The sequence below is a fragment of the Bos mutus genome, chromosome 14, assembly GCF_027580195.1.
Source record: "Bos mutus isolate GX-2022 chromosome 14, NWIPB_WYAK_1.1, whole genome shotgun sequence".
NCBI lineage: Eukaryota > Metazoa > Chordata > Mammalia > Artiodactyla > Bovidae > Bos > Bos mutus.
In genome coordinates, this window is record NC_091630.1 from 665440 (window position 1) to 686080 (window position 20641).

Genomic DNA, 20641 nt, shown 5'->3' on the forward strand with positions numbered 1-20641 from the left:
ATCCTTTGTATGTTATATCTTTAGTCTTCCCAAACAGTCTATAAACAGTTATTACTATTAATATTATATCTTCATTTTAGGGTTGAGAAAATGTGGGCTCAGAGAGGTGAGAGGTTATTTGCTCAAGGCCTTAGCTAATAAGAAGATTTACGGTTTACACTTCTGATTATACCATGACTAACATCCTCGAGTGTGGGCCATGTGCTGTTGATAACACTAGGGGTAATTTCAGTCATCCGACAGCCAAACCATTTTTATTTTGGTCATTTATGTATTACCTTTAATGTGTATTAAAGTGAAAGTGAAAGTCACTTGGTCGTGTCCAACTTGATTGCGACCCCATGGAATATACGATCCATGGAATTCTCCAGGCCAGAGAAAAAGTGGGCAGCCTTTTCCTCCTCCAGGGGATCTTCCCGACCCAGGAATCGAACCGGGGTCTCCTGCATAGCAAGCAGATCCTTTACCAGTTGAGCCACCAGGGAAGCGACGTGTATTAAAAAGACTGGTTTTCTGTTGAGAGTTATTATGTGGTTTTTGAAAGCACTTAAGTAAAAACAAAAAGAAACTGTAAGTTGATTTAAAGAAATATATTAAACAGATGGTGTGGAAGCATAAGAAACAGCAGGAATATGGCACATACGTGCCGGAGTCTGGAAAACACTGTATTATGCCACGGGTGTCTGTGAGTGATGTGTGCCAAGGAGAAGTCCCAGATGCTGTGCAGACAGCATGCAAGCCCTTAAAAGACAGAGAAGGAAGGCTTTCGAGTGGTGCAAGTATCTTTAACGGACGGAGTGAGAGGGTGGAGAGGGGCAAAGGCTTTGACAAAGGCAAGTTTCCCCTGGCTCAGCTTGGACCGGCTTTGACCACATCAGGTTATATGGGTTGGATGGAAAATTTCACCTAATTTGAAAAATACCAACAAAGACTTTCCAGAAGGAAATCCCATCCGCCACCATCAAGTATGTTTGAACGCCGGCTTCTGACATCCTGCCTGCCAACTAGGACTCTGAACCACAGCCCTGAGTAGGGAGCACACCTTTCTTTCCATGAGGCACCATCCAGAAAAGGCAACACTGGAGAAAAGAGACACCGACTGCTGAGCTGCTGCAGGGCTTAAGTTACAGAGAAAAACAAAGTGCAGAACCACGCGCGGCAGCGGCCAGCCTTACGTGTTTTCACCACGCCGGTCAGAGCGTCGCTGAAACCCGAGGCCTGGGACGCGAATATTTTCACATTGTAGTCCATTCCGCTGAGCAGGTTTGTGATGAGGATGGTGTTAATGTTAGCTCCCACGAACGTTTCCAGGGTTGGGCCAGCAACTAAAGGAGAAAGAGTGTATTTCAGTTGCCACAGAATAGGGAAAACGAGAGACACTTCTGAACTGATTGACATATTCCACTGTGCTTCAGATTGCCCAGGAGACACTCACAGAGTGTGGCTTGGATCTAGCCCCGTTACGCTCCAAGACTTACCCACCCACCTGACTCCCAGAGACACTTCTGAACTGATTGACATATTCCACTGTGCTTCAGATTGCCCAGGAGACACTCACAGAGTGCGGCTTGGATCTAGCCCCGTTACGCTCCAAGACTTACCCACCCACCTGACTCCCAGGCTCGGGCTCCTTCAAGGCATCTAGTCCTTTTCTTAAATATAGTTCTTTCCCTAGAGCTACCCAAAGAAACTGGTTCACCTCACCGTCCACCATACTGTGAGGCCTTCACAGTGGAGCCGCCAGGATGTCACGGGCTTTGGGGTGCGTGATGAAACAGGAGTCATTTTGGGTTAGCCCACCTCAGACACCAGCTTTGTCCCCTGAAGGCATTAAGTTGCCCTAGCGGCCACTTTGTCATGGACACTATGCCACACCTCGCCGCATAAGGACAACCATATACGCTATCAGTATGGGCTCCATAGCCCCTCTTCTGCTGTTTAAGGTCACACAGATGACACTCCTCCTCCCAGGCCCTTGACCATCTGCCTTCTTTGGGCTTTTACATTTTCACCTCTGTTCCAACCCAGTGGAATCTTTGATTGATCAGGAAAAATATTCTGTGCTATGTCATATATAGGAGAAGGCAATGGCACCCCACTCCAGTACTCTTGCCTGGAGAATCCCATGGGTGCAGGAGCCTGGTGGGCTGCAGTCCATGGGGTCATGAAGAGTCGGACACTTACTGAGTGACTTCACTTTCACTTTTCACTTTCATGTATTGGAGAAGGAAATGGCAACCCACTCCAGTGTTCTTGCCTGGAGAATCCCAGGGATGGCAGAGCCTGGTGGGCTGCTGTCTCTGGGGTCGCACAGAGTTGGACACGACTGAAGCGACTTAGCAGCAGCAGCAGCAGCATGTCCTACACAAATTGAGACTCATAGTGCTTTCGAGGGCAGAAAGGTTTTTACTGACCCATAGGATGATTTTTAAGTTTTCCTCAACCTGATGAATTTTATACCTTGCCACAGTTTTCAGAAAGCTATGCTATGTGTACCGTGGCTGACTCATGTCAGTGTGTGGCAAAAACCACTACAATATTGTAATTAGCCTCCAATCAAAATAAATAAATTAATATTTTTTAAAAAGCTATGACAAACCTACACACCATATTAAAAGGCAGAGATATCACTTTGTTGACAAAGGTCCGTATAGTCAAAGTTATGGTTTTTCCAGTAGTCATGTACTGATGTGAGAGTTGGGCCATAAAGAAGGCTGAGCACCAAAAAACTGATGCTTTCAAACTGAGGGCAGGAGGAGAAGCGGGTAACAGAGGAAGAGATGGTTGGATGGCATCATCAACTCAATGGACATGAGTTTGAGCAAGCTCCAGGAGATAGTGAAGAACAGGGAGGCCTGGCGTGCTGCGGTCCATGGGGTCGCAAAGAGTTGGACATGACTTAGTGACTGAAGAACAAATACCTTAATACAGTTTCCAGAATGAGGAGACTGAGAAGTTGGTAAATGGACTTTCTCTAACTAATCCAAGAAGTAAGAGGTAGAAGAGGAATAAGAAATCGGAGAGTCTAAATGTTTAGAGCTTATATATCCATCAAGCCACAGAAGCTTCTTATTGCTAAGGAGTCAAAGTCTGCTTTGGCTGGCTCCTTGTCTGGGGTGGGCAAAGGTCAACTGTAGACCAAGTATATATTCTGCTTATTACATACCAGCTGTTTTTTAGGTGAGGTGGTAACTTCAACACATTTTTCTTTTTTTTTTCATAAAAGGGAAGAGACTCTTCCCATTTCTTAAAACCAGTGATGGAAAGTAAAAACAAAAATAACCTATCTTTGAAGATTATATTTTTAAAAAGCATGACTTACCACTGACAGGTTTGTAGACAATCCTATAGCCCTTAACTGGGGAAGACGGGGGGTCCCACGCAATGCGCAATCTGTTATACCATTCTTCCAAACCCGTAAGTTTTGGGGACCAGAGGGTGGCACTGGGCAGGAGGGAAAATGCAAAAAATGGTTTAATGTGGTTTCCATCTTTACAACCTACCTTTTGGTTAATAGAGTCTAATGGATTTCCCCACAGCTTAAAAATACTTACAAGGGAAAATGCACTGAAGTAAACAGTAAGAAAACTTAGAGAATCCATGGGAATGTTAAGTATTAAATAGTAGAAGATAATTGCTCTTGTGGTAAAACACTTTTATCTGAAGAGCAGCTCTTCACTCAATGAAATTTGGCTCCATTTTCTTCAGTTACTTTAAAGCAATATTGAAGTGAGAAGTGTTTATGAAAACATTTCTGTCACACGTCTCTCTGTCACACTATCATATCCAGGATGATTAGATTAATAGTAGTGATAGCAATTCTTAGAGGTAAGACTTTTTTTTTTTTCTTTCATCTTCATATTAGGGGTTCTGAACCATATCTGGTGGTTCAGACAGCAGAGAATCTGCCTGCAATACAGGAGACCCAGGTTCAATTCCTGGGTTGGGAAGATTCCCCTGGAGTAGGTAATGGCAACACACTCCAGTATTCTTGCCTGGAGAATCCCATGGACAGAGGAGCCTGGCAGGCTATAGTCCACGGATTGGAAAGAGTCAGACACGACTGAGCGACTAACGCTTTCACACTTTCATATTGCCTATATTCTGTGAAATTTTAATCATCATTCATCAATTTTTTATCAAAACAGGAGAGCTATTTGCATGAAGGATCTTTGTAAACTATTATGCATGTTGATGGATATTATCATTATTACTCTGTTGCTGACAAAATTTAGTTGTGTTAACCACTGCTTAAAATAAGTGGACCACTCAAAATTATTTCAAAGAACACCCTTTGAAATAACTTTATTGTATAGATGGTATTTCCATAGTAATAGCCTTTAAAAGTTTTTATTTGTTTGAGTATATATGCGTGTTCATCATGGAACCCTTTTATAAATTATGCAAATCAAACATTTAAACAAATTGTATACAGTTTTTAAAGGTTATTTTCCATTTACATTATGACAGAACGGTGGCTGTATTCCTCGTGCTGCACAAGACATCCTTAAGCCTATTTTACACCCAAGTCTGTGCTGAGACAGGGCCAAAACCAAAACAGGACCAACAGAAACCCAGGACAACATGAGAGAAGACGCGGAGCCCAGGACAACATGAGAGAAGACGCGGAACCCAGGACAACATGAGAGAAGACGCGGAACCCAGGACAACATGAGAGAAGACGCGGAGTGCTTTGCCCGAGTGGTCAGAGAAGCCTGAGTCGGTGGCGTCGAGCCGAGACCAAAATGACAAGAAGTCAGAAATGCAAACCTCTGGGAAAGGATATTCAGCCTGGCAGCTGTGGCTCGAGTCAATTTCTAAGGCTGAGCCAAGCTTTAGAAAGCCAAGGAAGGGCAGGGAAGGCGGGCTGGCTGGGGGCGAGCTCAGGAGGGTCCAGGTCACCTCGGCCTGAAGGGCCCCTGCACAGATCTCAGAGTTTATGCTGAGTACCACGGGGAGCCATCAGGTGGCTTGGAACAGAGGGGAGACATGAGACCATCTAGATTTTCCAGCTTCTCCGCTGCTGTGAAGAGAGCACAGCATCCGGGAAAGAGGGCAGGAAGACGTGGGCGTGCGCTCGGGTGAGCAGGTGTGACGTGCTGGGTGAGCAGTTAGGTGAGGGGCGTGCATGGGCCCGGATGGGCCTCTGAGAGACTCGCAGCACTGGGGATGATCAGACGCTGGAGGAGGGAGATGCAGCTATGATTCAAGTCTTAGGTTTTAGAGACAAGAGAACGGAACCCAAGAGCAGTGAAGCGATTTGCCCGAAGTCACACAGCTTCAATGTGTGAAGACAGAATCCAAGCAGACTTTCTCTCTCCAAATCCCCTTTTCTCTTCTTTTTTATTGGAGGAGAGGTGCTTTACACTGCTGTGTCAGTCTGCTGTACGCAAAGTGGACCGGCCGTGTGTACACAGCACACACACATCCCCACTTTCTTTGGATTTCCTCCCCACTTAGGCCACCACGGAGCCTGGGCAGAGGCCCCGAGCTCTGCAGCAGGTCCACGTTGCCTGCTGTATACATGGCAGTGTGCATATGTCACGCCCAGCCTCCCTGCTCATCCCACCCCTGCCTTCTCGCCTTGGAATCCATGCGTTTGTCCTCTTGAGGTCTGTGTCTCTACTTCTGCTTTTTAAATAAGATCTATACCAGTTTTGGGGCTTCCCTGGTAGCTCAGATGGTAATGAATCCACCCGCAATGCAGGGGACCCAGGTGAAGTCCCTGAGTCAGGAAGGTCCCCTGGAGAATGGAAAGGCTACCCACTCCAGGATTCTCGCCTGGAGAATTCCATGGACAGAGGAGCCTGGTGGGCCACAGTCCATGGGGTGGCAAAGAGTAGGACACACGTGAGCGACTGACACTTCCAGACCATTTCCACCCCCTACGCTGCAGCTGCTGGGTGCATTACAGAGGACATCGAGCAACCCCAGGGGGAGGCTTCACTCACAGGTCTTTCCAGGGGCAGAGACACTGACCCCTTCTCCGTCATCATAGATGGGCGTCACTGTGACCTTGTACTCAGTCTCAGAGAGCAGATTCTTCAGAAGGAGAGTGTTCTGGCTTCCAGGCACCATAATCTGAAGACAAAAGCAAAGGACCATGGTGTTGGTCAGACTTGCGTTCCGGCTGGTCCACTAAAGAGGAGGACTTGAGGCACTTTGAAATAATCAGAAGCAGGGAGATGTGCTTGAGGCTGACAAGAGGAAGACATCCATGCGAAAGCACTTCTCTCTGCAGCTCCCCTCAGAGCAGCCCTCAGCTTCTAATCACTAAAGCAGAAGGCTTAGATGTGAAGCTTGAGCACTCAGGAACAGCCTTCTCTCAACATCTTTTCAGCATTTGTAAAGCAGCCAGAAGAAAAAACGATCGCCTCTTTGCAAAGCAGGTGTTTATGGCTTAGGAGTGTTCATTCTATAACACAGCCTGCACGGCATATTTGCTTATACTTAAATATCCTCTTGAAAAGTCAGCCTTCCATTTCTCCCTGTTCAGAGATCATCTGATCCCAGTATTTCAGGGTGGATGCTAGCCAAGAACACCACAACCACACGTTAAATCCCAGATTTCCGAGCCAAAAGATATTTACCGGTGACACTAAGAAAGGTTGCAGTTTCTTTTACTTCTGAAAGGAGAGGTCTTCCTCAATCTGAAATCACCATTCCTCTGACTCTAAAGTCTGCAGAAACTAAAATCCAGCAGTGGGGTGGACACCACCCACACACTGGTGCCACATTCCGTGTAGCGAATCCTGCCATCCCTAAAAGAACATATGGACCAGAAAAGCCACATGTTCTTAATACTAAGGCCACAAAACATTCTCCCCAGGCTTCAGCAGTTAGATGCTGGCACATTTCTGGGCCATTTGAAAGACTTCATCATGGCTGGAAAAAAATGCTAGGATGTAAGAACTGACCCAAACTAGTTTCAGGGAGTCACAAGACTGGGACAGCTGGAGCTGGTTTTGGATTCAAGAGCTGGGTAAAAAGCCAGCAGGCAGAGGGCGTGCTGTCTACTTCTGGATGAGGGAAGGAACCTATACATCATGGAATAAGCCCTAGAAAGCCTCGAGTTGAACTCAGAAGCAGCTGTCGCTAAGACATTGCTAAGCTCTAAAAGCAGCCGGGGTAGGGGGTTAATATAAAGAGAGGAAGTCTGCATTAGGTGATTTATACTAAAGCAATATGATTTTGCTCCTCATATGGAATGACATTGAATATCCAGGGTGGTACTGATGCAGTCCTAGGAGGGAGATTTTACACAAGGAGCTCTGCTTTACTCTAGAAGGAGTTGGATAACCCTGCATTAAGAAGACGTTAAAAAAGAATCGCAGTTGTCCTGTCTGGTCTCATCCACCATGTAGCTTCCTTTAGGGCATTTCTTTTCTATATAACCCTCTGGAGCCCAGAGCCTGCGCTTTGACTCCAAGCTGTGTGCCTATCTACCCACCCATGCTGGTGCTCCTTATATAAGGTCACCTCTCAAACTGAGAAGCACACGGACTTGGGACCAATCAGATGTGGCCTGCAGGGCACTGGAAGCTGTGGGGCCGTCCTGCAGGGCTCGTTTAACCTGCCAGGCAGCAGTTTCTGGGGTTTATAGCAATAGTGCTCATTTAGCTAGCTGTTATTATCTGCCAAGTACTGCTCTAAGTATCCAATTGCAGTAACTCACTCTTCACCACAGCATTTTGAGGTAAGAAGTATCATTACTCTTATTTTATAGATGAGGAAACTGAGACTCATATAGCTATTGGGTAAAAAAAAAAAGCCATGGGCTTCCCAGGTGGCTCAGTGGTAAAGAATCTGCCTGCAGTGCAGGAGATGCAAGTTCCATCGCTGGGTCAGGAAGACCTCTGGAGAAGGGAATGGCAACCCATTCCAGTATTCTTGCCTGGAGAATCCCATGGACAGAGGAGCCTGGCAGGCTACAGTCCATAGCACTGCCAAGAGTTGGACACAACTGAGCAACGGAACACCCACACACAAAAAGGCCATATTGAAATCCTGAATATCTGCTCTGAGCCCTTTTTTAACCACTGCCCTCTGTTCCAGCTGACTGTACTATGAAAACCTCTTTGTCCTCATGATACTCACTCCCAAGAATAAAACATAAACCTTCTCTTGGGTATGCAAAGTCCCTTCTACTGGGCCTCTGCTTGTTTGCACAAAGCAAGGTAAAGATGAGCACCCACTCAGAAGATCTAAACAGACATTTCTCCAAAAATGACATATGGATGGCCAAGAAGCACATAAAAAGATGCTCAACATCCCTAATTATTAGAGAAATGCAAATCAAAATGACAATTAGGTATCACCCCACACTGCCGGTCAGAATGGACATCATCATAAATCTATAAACAATAAATGCTGGAGAGGGTGCAGAGCAAAGGGAACGCTTCTGCACTGTTGATGGGATGTAAATTTGTTCTCTATGAAGAACAGTCTGGAGCTTCCTTAACAAACTAAAATAGAACTACCATATGATCCAGCAATCCTGCTGCTGCGGCTGCTGCTAAGTCGCTTCAGTTGTGCCCTAACCCTAACTCCATGTGACCCCATAGACAGCAGCCCACCAGGCTCCCCTGTCCCTGAGATTCTCCAGGCAAGAACACTGGAGTGGGTTGCCATTTCCTCCTCCAATGCATGAAAGCGAAAAGCGAAAGTGAAGTCGCTCAGTCGTGTTCGAGTCTTAGCGACCCCATGGACTGCAGCTCTCCAGGCTCCTCCGTCCATGGGACTTTCCAGGCAAGAGTACTGGAGTGGGGTGCCATTGCCAGCAATCCTACTCCTGAGCATATACCCGGAGAAAACCACAATTTGAAAAGATACATGTACCCCAGTGCTCACCGCAGCACCATTTACAACAGCCAGGCCATGGAAGCAGCCTAAACGGCCACTGACGGAGGAATGGATAAAGAAGACGTGGTGCGTATACTCAAAGGAACATCACTCAGCCATGAAAACGACCCCATTTGCAACAGTCTGGATGGACCTAGAGATTATCTATCATACTGAGTGAAGTAAGTCAGACAGAGAAAGACAAATATCATATGATATCACGCATATGTGGAATCTAATTTTAAAAATGATATATATTGTCTTATTTACAAACCGAAAAGGCTCACAGATTTTGAAAACAAACTTATAGTTACCAAAAGGGAAACGTGGTGGGGGAGACAAATTAGGAACCTGAGATTAACATACACACACTACTGTATATAAAATAGATAACCCACAAGGACCTACAGTATAGCACAGGGAACTTTACTTAGCATTCTGTAACAATCTGTACAGGAAAAGAATCTGAAAAGGAATGGACATATGTACATGCGTAACCACATCCTTTTGCTGTACGCTGAAACTAATACAACATTGTAAACCAACTATACTTCAGTAAAACTATTTTAAAGAGATGGGCACCCATTAAAAACACATGCTACAGGTCATAGCAGATGATGGTTTTGTTTATGAAACAATTCTATAAAAGACACTCATGGTTAAATGAGATGCAAATCTAACCAGTAAACGTCACGTTTTTAATTTTTCAAATGCGCTACTCCATGTCTAGCTCCGTTATTGCTCAAAGCTCTTCAGAACTGGATCTCATCCAGCAAGAGGTTCCCACTGTAGACAGAGGATTCCCCATGTCTCATTTTGCTGCTGTCTTAGAAAGTTCTGTTTCTATAAAGTGATTATCATGCTTTCTATGGTGAAGGATTAGGTGGGGTTGGTGCTGTTGTTTTAATTCCAACCCCTGAAGATCAGTATTCTTATAAAATATAATAAAACAAAATTGCTAAAACATATGATCATATTCTTGAATATTCCAGCAATGTCAAATTGCTATAAATGTTTTTAAAAACTTAATGTTAATATCAAGCTTATCTTGTAGGAGACTGATCTACATTCTGACTATCCCTGCTCTAGAATATTTCCTGCAACTTAAAATTCAGTGCACAGTTTTAGATTTTTCGGGTAGGATCCAGAAAAGTCTGGAATCCTGGTCAGCCTTTCACAAATAAAGACATGTGAGACCTCCCTCCACTGCCAAGAAAGCTCAGGGCAAGGTCACTGTCATGGCTCCATTTCTTAGCAGAGCTGAAAGTCAGTCTTTATGAAATATTTGACAGGGAGTTTTACTTTCTAAGGGTTTGAAAGCTTTTTATTGGGAATATTTCGTAGATTTGATTATGCTTAGAAAATATAGAAATATTTCACTTAACCTCAATTGGAAAAGTAAAGTTAATTCCCCTTGTTTTATATATATTAAAGCTTGAATTTGGTTTACCATAGATCTATACTATTCTCCAACTTTGGTACTTTATCTTGGCATTTCCTTGGATAAATTTAATAAGGTTTTATAGCTAAAGAAGATTTGGAAAGATGGTAAGAGGCGTTTCTCCTATCCGGACACATTTCCTTTCCCACATTTGTAACATGTTTAAGCCCTCTGTCTTTCCCTGTCAGCCTCATTATTTTAATCATTCATTTGGCTGGACTTACTCACCTAACGTGAACAGTCTCACAGACGCAGAGAACAGACCTTGTGGTTGTCAGGGGGCAGGGATGAGGGAGGGGTCGAGCTGAGGCTGGAGTTAGCCTCATGTGACAGTAAGCTGTCACATACAAGATGGATAAACAAGGTCCCTCTGTACAGCACAGGGGGGATAAACCATGACAAAAAGAGTGTGTGTGTGTGTGACTGAATCACTCTGCGGCAGAGCAAAAACCCGCACAACACTGTAAATCAATTATACTTTAAAAAATTTAAAAAAAGAAAATATTTAAGATATTCATTTGGTAGGTGGGAGCTATTAATAATATAGTTCAAGTGCCTGACATACCTTTGTTTTATAATCTAAATGCACACACTTCCTGTCTCCAATAATATATTACATTTATATAGCAGTAATGTTTCATAAAACACAGATATAAATTCTCAATTACTCCCCAGTAGAGTCCCAGAAAATATGTCTGTAAATAAAGAGTGCACAAATTCAATTTCATTGGAATTCACCAAAGGGTCTTGATAGTTAAAAAATTCTAAAATACTTTCTTTTGCATAGCAAACACACTTCTGCACAGTAAATAATTACCATCACATTTTATCAAATATTTTTCATTTTATTACACGTTTGTTTAACTGGGGCACATATGTGTTGAAGACATTTGATCTTTTTTTCCTTCATCTAGGTGTCCAAGTGTTTCAAAATAAACAGTGTGAAATGAAAGAAACTAGCAAAGGGAAAATTATCTAGAGACGATCCAAAGTAAATATTATTATTATTTTACCTTGTATGGCTTACAAGTGCACACACAAGATTAAACTGTTACTCATTCCAAATTAGTGGGAATATTTAGCAAGAAGCTTAATGTGTTTCTTGGAAAGAGTAGAAACAAAAACCAAAAAACAAAGCTCTCACTCTGGGAAGTTTTTATGGGCTTCATTTTAGGGACTAGATTAAAATATGAGGACAATAACAGGAAAAAATGAAACATCCAAATTATGTCTTCAGTCGCCATGGTTAAGCACAATTTTAGCTTTTTGGTATGTTCCAATCATGGATCATTTGAAATCTATAATCTGAGTGAATTTATAACTTAACCTGTTTTATTCAAGTGTCCATTAACTTTCCAAAACTGCCCCCAGACCAATTCCATGGACCTTCTGGTCATTCACAGTGGACCTGCTTATTGCCCACTGTGTTATCACTGTGTTTTACGGCAATTCATCCATCAGCCCGAAATTAAGGACTTTCCTGAAAGAATCTGGAGCTCCAACAATTGTTTATGTATCATAAAAATACAATAATTTGCCATCAAAGGCTTCATAAGTGAGGAAGAGAAAGAAAGGATAATGATGTTGCTCATGCTTTTAAGATAGGCTCAAGGATATAGTGTACAACACAGGAATGTAGCCAATTTTGTGTACTAACTAAATGGCAAGTAACCTTTAAAAATTATATGATTTTTAAAATTTTAAAAACGAAAACACTTCATTTCTTAATTAAAAAAGAGGGTACCCAGGTTTTCAACAGAGAAAAAAAAACAGAGATGAAACAAAGAAAACACACAAAAATCTAAATCCCTCATGAAGACACTCATGATTAAGAATACATTAGAAATGACTATAAACCTGCTCAAACAGAGTCAGTGTCAGGGAAAAATACAACCAATTGTTAATGGAGGGCATTTTATTAGGAACACTACAACTACATAAAGAAGACCTTTGAGCTATGTTTTGCTGAACCTTTTAATCAGATTCTCACCATCAAAAATTATATATGTGTGTATATATATGTTTATATATTAAAAGTTTATATATCAGAAGTATGCACACACATGCACAGAGACAAGTGTATAATGGACTATTTATGATCCAATTTTTGTGCTCTAGCAAGTTGTCAAGGCAACAGAAGCAAAGGGGTAAAGAAGGTTCAGATGCTTTATCTATTTAGAGCAGGTTACAAAGATGGTCAGTTTCAGAGAGAGAAAAGTCATCAAGTGTGGGTCAAACAAAAACATTAGTTTCCAGAGAGATGAAGAAATGAGCGTAAAGCTTGCATTCACAGCGCGCTGGCCTGGTTAGTCAGGAGACGCAGAGGGGCTCATCAGCTCTGTTGATACACACCGTTCCCAGCACTTCTTCCGCTGGGTCCCCTTGAGCAGTCAGGTAGGTCACCCTGAACTGCTGTACACTGCTGTCTGAAATGTCCCAGGCTACCCGCAGGCTAGAAGTGGTCTCAGCATCTACCACCAGGTTCCTGATTCCGGTGCGGAAAACTGGAATAGACACAACCAGGGATTTAAAGAACTTTTTATCCATCTTATTCCAAAATGAGCTACAGAGGTGATCTGTGGACATGGCAACAAGCATCATTTATTATATCTCTGTTATGCAGACCCAGGCGAAACAAGAACTGCTCAGCTTCAGTGGTTAACCGGGAGCTAGGACCCCGATTAACAGCAAATAAAAATGGGTTTAAAAGATGCTTTCAAGGTGAGTCCGTGGACCCCTCAAAACCCCCACGCTTTGTGTACACTGGTAAAGGGAACCGGGGAGCAGCTCTCAGTCTCGATAACGAAAAGGGGAGCCCCGAGCGGGGCACGACAGTGAGAACTCTCGTCAGTCTGCGCGGGAGAAGCAGGGTAAGGGTCCCACATGGCCGAGCTCGGTGTGCAAGGCAGCATCCGACACACACACCCGTAACCTACTCACCTGTTTCTCTTTTTATTGCTAGATTTCTTAAACAATGTTGGCCGCAGCATGTGGACCTTAGTTCTCCAACCAGGACTCAAACCCACACCCTGCCCTGGGAGACAGAGTCTTCAACCCTGGACCCCAGGAACGCTCCCGGGCCGTTCCTCGTGTTAACACCCGTCACTCAAAGCACACGTCTCCCACCGCGGCGGCCTCGATCCACGCAGCCCGCGGGGATGCTACCTTCCTCTGGATCTCTCCGCCTCCATCTGTGCTCAGCCCGCATGGACGCTACCCTTCCTCCGGGGTCTGTCCGCCTCCACCTGAGCTCAGCCTGAGTGGACGCTACCCTTCCTCCGGGGTCTCTCCGCCTCCATCTGCGCTCAGCCCACGTGGACGCTACCCTTCCTCCGGGTCTCTGCGCCTCCACCTGCGCTCAGCCCGCGTGGACGCTACCCTCCTCTGGGGTCTCCGCCTCCACCTGCGCTCTCTGACCGTCTCCTCTCGTCTCCCACAGCGGCGGCTCTCATTTGTCCCATCTCCTCTTCTCCCTCTCGTGCTAACTCCCTTCCGATCTCTCCACCTCCACTGACTCCTCTCTTCATTCACTTACTGCCATTCAGCAAACACTCACTGAACTTTTCCTGTATGTTAGACGGTGTCAGGCCTTTAAGACACAAATGCTTAACACGCGACAGAAATAGTGACGCGTCCCAGAGGAGGCAGACGAAGGACCTTCCTGGGCAAGACTGCGGGAGGGGACCGGGGTGTGGGTGCAGAGCGCAGCGCCTCCCCTTCAGGACGAGGCGCTCTAGACGACAGGAGGGTACCGGGAAAGCGCGAAAAACACCGCTACGGTTGAAGGCAGGAAGAGAAACAGGCTCTCACCAGGAAGCATTCCGGGGGTTATGGAAAGAGATTGCGAGCGTAAGGAAGGGCTCAGTAAAAAGGTGAACTGAAGAGCGAATCCGTGAACGATGGATACGTGGATGATAACGGAGATCCACTGAAACGTTTTAAGTCGGGAAATAAACCTCATCAGGCTTCTATCTAGCTGACTCCGACAGCTAGTTGGGTGCTGTATGGTGACGGAGGGGAAGTTAGATTGAGAGAGGAAATAACTGATGTAAGACGGTACACAGCCAGGTCTCAGTCACCCCCGGGAACAATCCTCAACAGACAGCATCAGGAGGAGTTACTGAGCTCAAAAGCAGAGCAGAGACTGCTTGGGGCTGCTCACGCTAACATCCTCTAAACGATTAGATGGAAATCCAAATGAAGACAGGAAACAGAGAGAACGCCACGGGGACAACGATGCGTGGACTGGAAGACCGATCAGCACTCAAGGATAAGAGGTGGACAGTTCTAACAGGAGTGAAATTTGACCCTGCATGCCCCGTTCCTAACAATAATATAAATCAGATAAAACTGGGATAACATAACTTCTGCTTAGAACAAACTCTTCTTCTTACGGGTACTTGGGCTTCTGTTTGCTCTTACCTGATGTCACAGGTCTGGTAGGGGCTTCTTCGGTCGTAGGTGGTTCTGTCCAAAAACTGTCAACTAAAAAAGTATTCATGACTTTAAACTTCTCTAATGATGATAACTCTATATATTTGTGTATAGCATTTTAGAGTTTTCAAAGAAAAGGCAGACAAGGAAACTATAACCTGAAGAAGTTTCTAATCACAGACACCTGCCATCATATTGAAAATTACATCTATAAAATGTGAAATCCACTTTGAAATGGGGCATAATCATGATGATTAAAGGAAATCAAGCAGCTGTAAAGGGGCTGCCAAGCAGGAGCAGCAAGGCAGACAATAAGAAGCGCATCTGCGATTTCTGTATCCACACTGGGCAACCAGAGGATAGAAGGGCTATTGAGGTCAACATGCTCATCCAGCAGCTTCTAGAATACTGGCTCAGACCCCTGGACTTGCCTTGTCTGAGACTGCAGACTCTGCCAGGGGATGGGCTACCTCCAATGACATGGAGTACAAAGACCCAGCCCTTTGACTCAATTTGGGAGCACTCAGAAGGGCCACGCCAGGTGCAGAATTTCTAACAGAATATCCTGAGGGCTCGGTTTTAGCCTTTCCCTGTTCCCTATCCTTTCATCCTTGTTTCTTTACAGACGCATCTCCCGACTACACTCTCAACAAACCTTCTGGATGCAATTTTCTATTTCAGAATCTGGCTCCAGGGAACCCAATCAAAGACAACGTGTGGTTATTACCTCATATTTAAAAAATGAAGGGATGAATGAATCAGCAAGCGAATTTTGTGCAAGATCCTTGGAACCAAGATCAACTTGGGATTTTCCAGAAACTCCTAGACACTTCTGCCCTACATTTATCTGATTTGCTCATTTATTCAGTTATAAATTATTTCATCCATCCATCCATCCATTTATTCTTCCATCCATTCACCCATTCCTCCATTCAACAAGTATTCATTGCACAGTTAAAATATGCCACGAATTGTGTTAAGTGTTGGGGATGTAATGGTGCACAATACAGATACGGTCCCTGCCTTTAGATGATGACAGACCAAGAGTCTAAGGTGCTCTGCACACTGATTTCATTAAAGGTGAAGATGTGTGAAGGATTCTAGGGACAAAGTTTCTGAAGCCAGGAGTAAGGCTGACGGGCAGGGAACCCAGGAGGGTGAAAAGGGTGTCAGAATAAATGGTGGGAGCTGGTGAAGTTCACCGTGGCCTGACTAAGACTTACGTGTGGTCCCAACAGCAGTCACAACCTCACTCTCACTCCCGTCGTCCAGTACAGCCAGCAGGGAGACTTCATACTCAGTGCCAGGCTCCAGGCCTTCGATAACATATGAGTCTTGGTCTTCTTGAAGGACAACCTGAAAGGTATTTGGTCCTTAGCAACCAGGTTTACTTGAATAACAGAAGAGAAAGTTAAGAAAAAATAATAAAAAGCAAAGATGCTATCCCAAGTGTAAGCAAAAAATAACTAAGCATAAGGAACTCCAGGGCCACTGAGTTCAATTTTAAAGTCAAACCAGAGCCTTTTTTCCTTTCAATTCTTTCAGCAAAGGAATGATTAATATTGCAAAAGCAGCATTTCAGAAGTTTTATTAAGTGTCATTTATGAAAATCAAAGATACTGGAAATATGTAACACTTATAACTAAAGCCCTAAAAAAAATGCGTTTTGATCTTAGAAAAATCATATGATTTGACATTTATAAAACTCCAGGTCATGCAAAGTATTGAGTCCTTCTGGGATTCTCAATGTATTTTAATACAAAAACCAACTCAAATGCCAGCACTGGGCATTCGCTTCCTAATAAAATTGTTGTTGTTGCTATTTAGTCGGTAAGTTGTGTCCGACTCTTTGTGACCCTGTGGACTGTAGCCACCAGGCTCCTCGGTCCATGGGATTTTCCAGAAAAGAATGCTGGAGTGGGTTGCCATTTCCTTCTCTGGGGGATATTTCTGACCCAGGGATCGACCCCGCGTTTCCCGCACTGCAGGCGGATTCTTTACCGCTGAGCTACCAGGGAAGCCAGATAAGACGCTCTGGAGTACTTTTCGACCTCAGACCACTCACTTCTTCGGTGCTGCCCCCGTAGACTGGGATCCACATCAGCTTGTGCTGCCCCTCGTCCGCCGACAGCGGGTGCCAGCTCACTCGAAAGCTGTCTGGCGTCACCTCGTCAATTTCCAAGTACTGCTGGGCTGGAACTTCCTCTGTAAGCCAAGCGGGGAGATTCTGTTAGGGAACAGAGACGGCAAGAGACCCGTAACTCAAGCAGCCCACCAGGGGCCCCAGGTAGAGAAGGCTCTGGCGAATCCCTTGTTTCAGGAAAGCACGTGGAAGCGGGGAAAGCAAGCGCCAATCAGTCCAGTGTGGGCTCGCGTTCCTGTGTCCAGCGTTTACCCACAGTGTAAGTTAGGGAGACCGGAGACACAGCAGACTTTTACAGTTTTTTAGTACTTTCCAGAACTCTTGGAGTCTCTATTTGGCTCTTTTCATTAATTATAAAAAAATCAGAGTGCCACATTTGTTATTTTACAAAGTTACACTTTTCCAAGTATTTTGAAGAAATTAATAAAATGATGCCTTAGAAGCCTGAGAAATGTCACTTCTAGCTTTATCACCTCTCATGCCTGAATCACTCTTTAGTAATAAGTTAAATCCAGAGAAGAACATTCATCCTTCTAATTTTGTACATATGGCTGCCATCAAATTGAAATATCATTTATCAGACATCCACTATTACACTGTTTACACGCTTCTGGGATACGCAACAAAGACCATAACATCTAATTACACCCAAAGTGAATTGTAACTCATTGATTTTTATTATTTGAAATCAGAGGTTTTAAAACTCTTTGACAGGATATCATGAGAATTCCAACTAGAGTTAGCCTTTGGGAGATTTTTCAAAATCACTGAACTCTTCTCTGTGAACATTATTTCACAATCCCCTTTATTTCTTATCTCTTTCCAAATTACCTTCTCTTCTTAGTACAGCACTAAATTTGTTTCCAAGTGCAATTAATAAAGCCTGGAAAGCAAACAACAGAATTTTTCCACCAAGAGGCAAAAAAAAAAAGTTACATTTATTGAATGACTACAGGGTATATACAGAAAAGAAAAATAGTGCATTCGTGCTTTATTTTTTATTTTAGTATTTAAAATATGCCATATTTTTGTATGACTATTGCCAAGCAGCATGAAAATACCTAATTGGCTACAGACTGATGCATTAGGTTAAATGGCATGTACCTGTCATTTTTGTAGGCCAAACAAAACCTGTTGAAGAGCTGTAATTTTGGAAGTTCAATTAATATACACACATATCAGTGGAAGAAATGTGAAAATTTTATGTCACTAGAACAAAAGAAACAGCGTGAGATTAGGAAGAAAACGGTGCAGACTTTTATTTAGCAAAGACCTTTGAACTCAGACGTCTGTCGCTCTTTGCCTTGAGAGAAAATACTTAACCAGTAGGCATTCTACTCGGCTAATACCACCCATTGGGTAATAATAGTATAAAATAAATAAAAATTAAAATGCAGTCTCTTGGGGGGACTTCCCTCACGGCCACGCAGTGAGACTCTGCGCTCTGCATACAGGGGGCCAGAGTTCCATCCCCGGTCAGGGAACTAGACCCCACAGGAAGCAACTGAGGCTGCGTGTGCTGCAACTGAAGACCCCCATGCAGCAACCAAGATCTGATGCAGCCAATGCATAAATATCTAAAACACAATCTCCTCAAAATCACCCTTGAAGAAGCTCTCCAGCTTCTGGTTTCCACACAGCTACTCCTGGAAACTTTTCGAACCATAGTAAGACTGACCTGTGGTAAAAACTCCAGTCAGAGGTTCGGACTGGCCCTCGTCATAGATGGAGAGAATGGTAACAGTGTATTCGGTGAGGGGCGTCAAGCCCTTCAGAGGGAACGTAGTAACAGGGTCGACTTCAACCTGCAAGAGAGAGGTCATAACAGCCTGTCAGATGCGGTCCAGGCTGCTGGCCACCCGGCTGACGGCACGAGTAGTCTAAGTGCTACAAAGGAGATGCTGAATCATAAACCACAATGGAAAAAGATACAAAGAAGAAGCCATCCATCTACGTGTGTAACCGAATCAACTTGCTGTGCAGCCACAACACTGTAAGTCAACTCTACTTCCATTAAAAAAAGAGATAGTGAATTTATATATTCACATTTCTGATCTCATATCCTTAAATAAAATCAGTTCAGTTCAGTTGCTCAGTTGTGTCTGACTCTTTGAGACCCATAGACTGCAGCACACCAGGCCTCCCTGTCCATCACCAACTCCTGGAGTTTACTCAAACCCATGTCTATTGCGTCGGTGATGCCATCCAGCCATCTCATCTTCTGGCGTCCCCTTCTCCCACCTTCAATCTTTCCCAGCATCAGGGTCTTTTCAAATGAGTCAGCTCTTCGCATTAGGTGGACAAAGTATTGGAGTTTCAGCTTCAGCATCAGTCCGTCCAGTGAATATTCAGGACTGATTTCTTTTAGAATGGACTGCGTGGATCTCCTTGCAGTCCAAGGGACTCTCAAGAGTCTTCTCCAGCACCACAGTTCAAAAGCATCAGTTCTTCAGTTCTCAGCTTTCTTTGTGGTCCAACTCTCACATCCATACATGACCACTGGAAAACCATAGCTTTAACTGGATGGATCTTGTTGGAGAAGTAATGTCTCTGCTTTTTAATATGCTGTCTACATTGGTCATAGCTTTTCTTTCAAGAAGCAAGTGCCTTTTAATTCATAGCTGTGGTCACCATCTGCAGTGATTTTGGAGCCCAAAAATATAAAGTCTGTCACTGTTTCCGTTGCTTCCCCATCTATTTCCCATGAAGTGATGGCACCGGATGCCACAATCTTAGGTTTTTGAATGTTGAGTTTTTCACTCTCCTCTTTCACTTTCATCAAGAGGCTCTTTAGTTCTTCTTCACTTTCTGCCATAAGGGTAGTGTCAACTGCATATCTGAGGTTATTGATATTTCTCCCGGCAATCTTGATTCCAGCTTGTGCTTCATACAGCCCAGCATTTCTCATGATGTACTCTGCATAGAAGTTAAATAAGCAGGGTGACAATATACAGCCTTGACATACTCCTTTCCCAATTTAGAACCAGTCTGTTGTTCCATGTCCAGTTCTAATTGCTGCTTCTTGACCTGCATACAGGTTTCTCAGGAGGCAGGTAAGGTGGTCTGATATTCTCATCTCTTGAAGAATTTTCCACAATTTGTTGTGATCCACACAGTCAAAGGCTTTGGTGTAATCAATAAAGCAGAAGTTGATGTTTTTCTGGAACTCTCTTGCTTTTTCAATGATTCAACGGATGTTGGCAGTTTGATCTCTGGTTCCTCTGCCTTTTCTAAATCCAGCTTGAACATCTGGAAGTTCACGGTTCATGTACTGTTGAAGCCTGGGCTTGGAGAATTTTGAGCATTACTTTGCCAGTGTGTGAGATGAGTGCAATTGTGCAGTAGTCTGAACATTCTTTGGCATTGCCTTTCTTTGGAATTGGAATGAAAACTGACCTTTTCCAGTTAAGTAAAATACCTATCAGTTAATTTTTAAGATGTTGTTGCAACCAATATTATTTCCATTCATTACAGCTATAGTAAGTGAAGTACACACGGTTTTGCAATGCTAATGCAAAGTGCACAATGATTACAGCCAGCTTTGCGAGGAGGAGCCAGTCATGTACGATAGCCTCTACAGGAGTTATACAGATGAACAAGCATGCAGGTGGAGGTGAGCACAGCTGCTGTGTTATTTCAATTGTTCAATGAGCCCACATTTTTTAATTGGCAAGTTTCACATAAGAGAAATCCCTGATCAGCCACAACAACCTTCTATCCAAGTTTTCCCACCTCAGGACCTGTGCAGATGCAGTTCATTCTGTCTGGGACCCTATTTCCTG

General features: G+C 43.9%; 1 protein-coding gene across 1 annotated transcript in view; it reads right to left on the reverse strand.

The window, feature by feature from the left end:
- Positions 1-20641, reverse strand: part of COL14A1 (collagen type XIV alpha 1 chain) — a 233071-nt gene that overhangs the window by 126624 nt on the left and 85806 nt on the right. The window contains 9 exon segments of the mRNA XM_070382861.1: positions 1176-1325; positions 3323-3412; positions 3415-3444; positions 5952-6081; positions 12635-12786; positions 14705-14767; positions 15940-16072; positions 16782-16921; positions 18538-18664. Of these exon segments, the coding sequence (XP_070238962.1) occupies positions 1176-1325; positions 3323-3412; positions 3415-3444; positions 5952-6081; positions 12635-12786; positions 14705-14767; positions 15940-16072; positions 16782-16921; positions 18538-18664 (1015 nt within the window).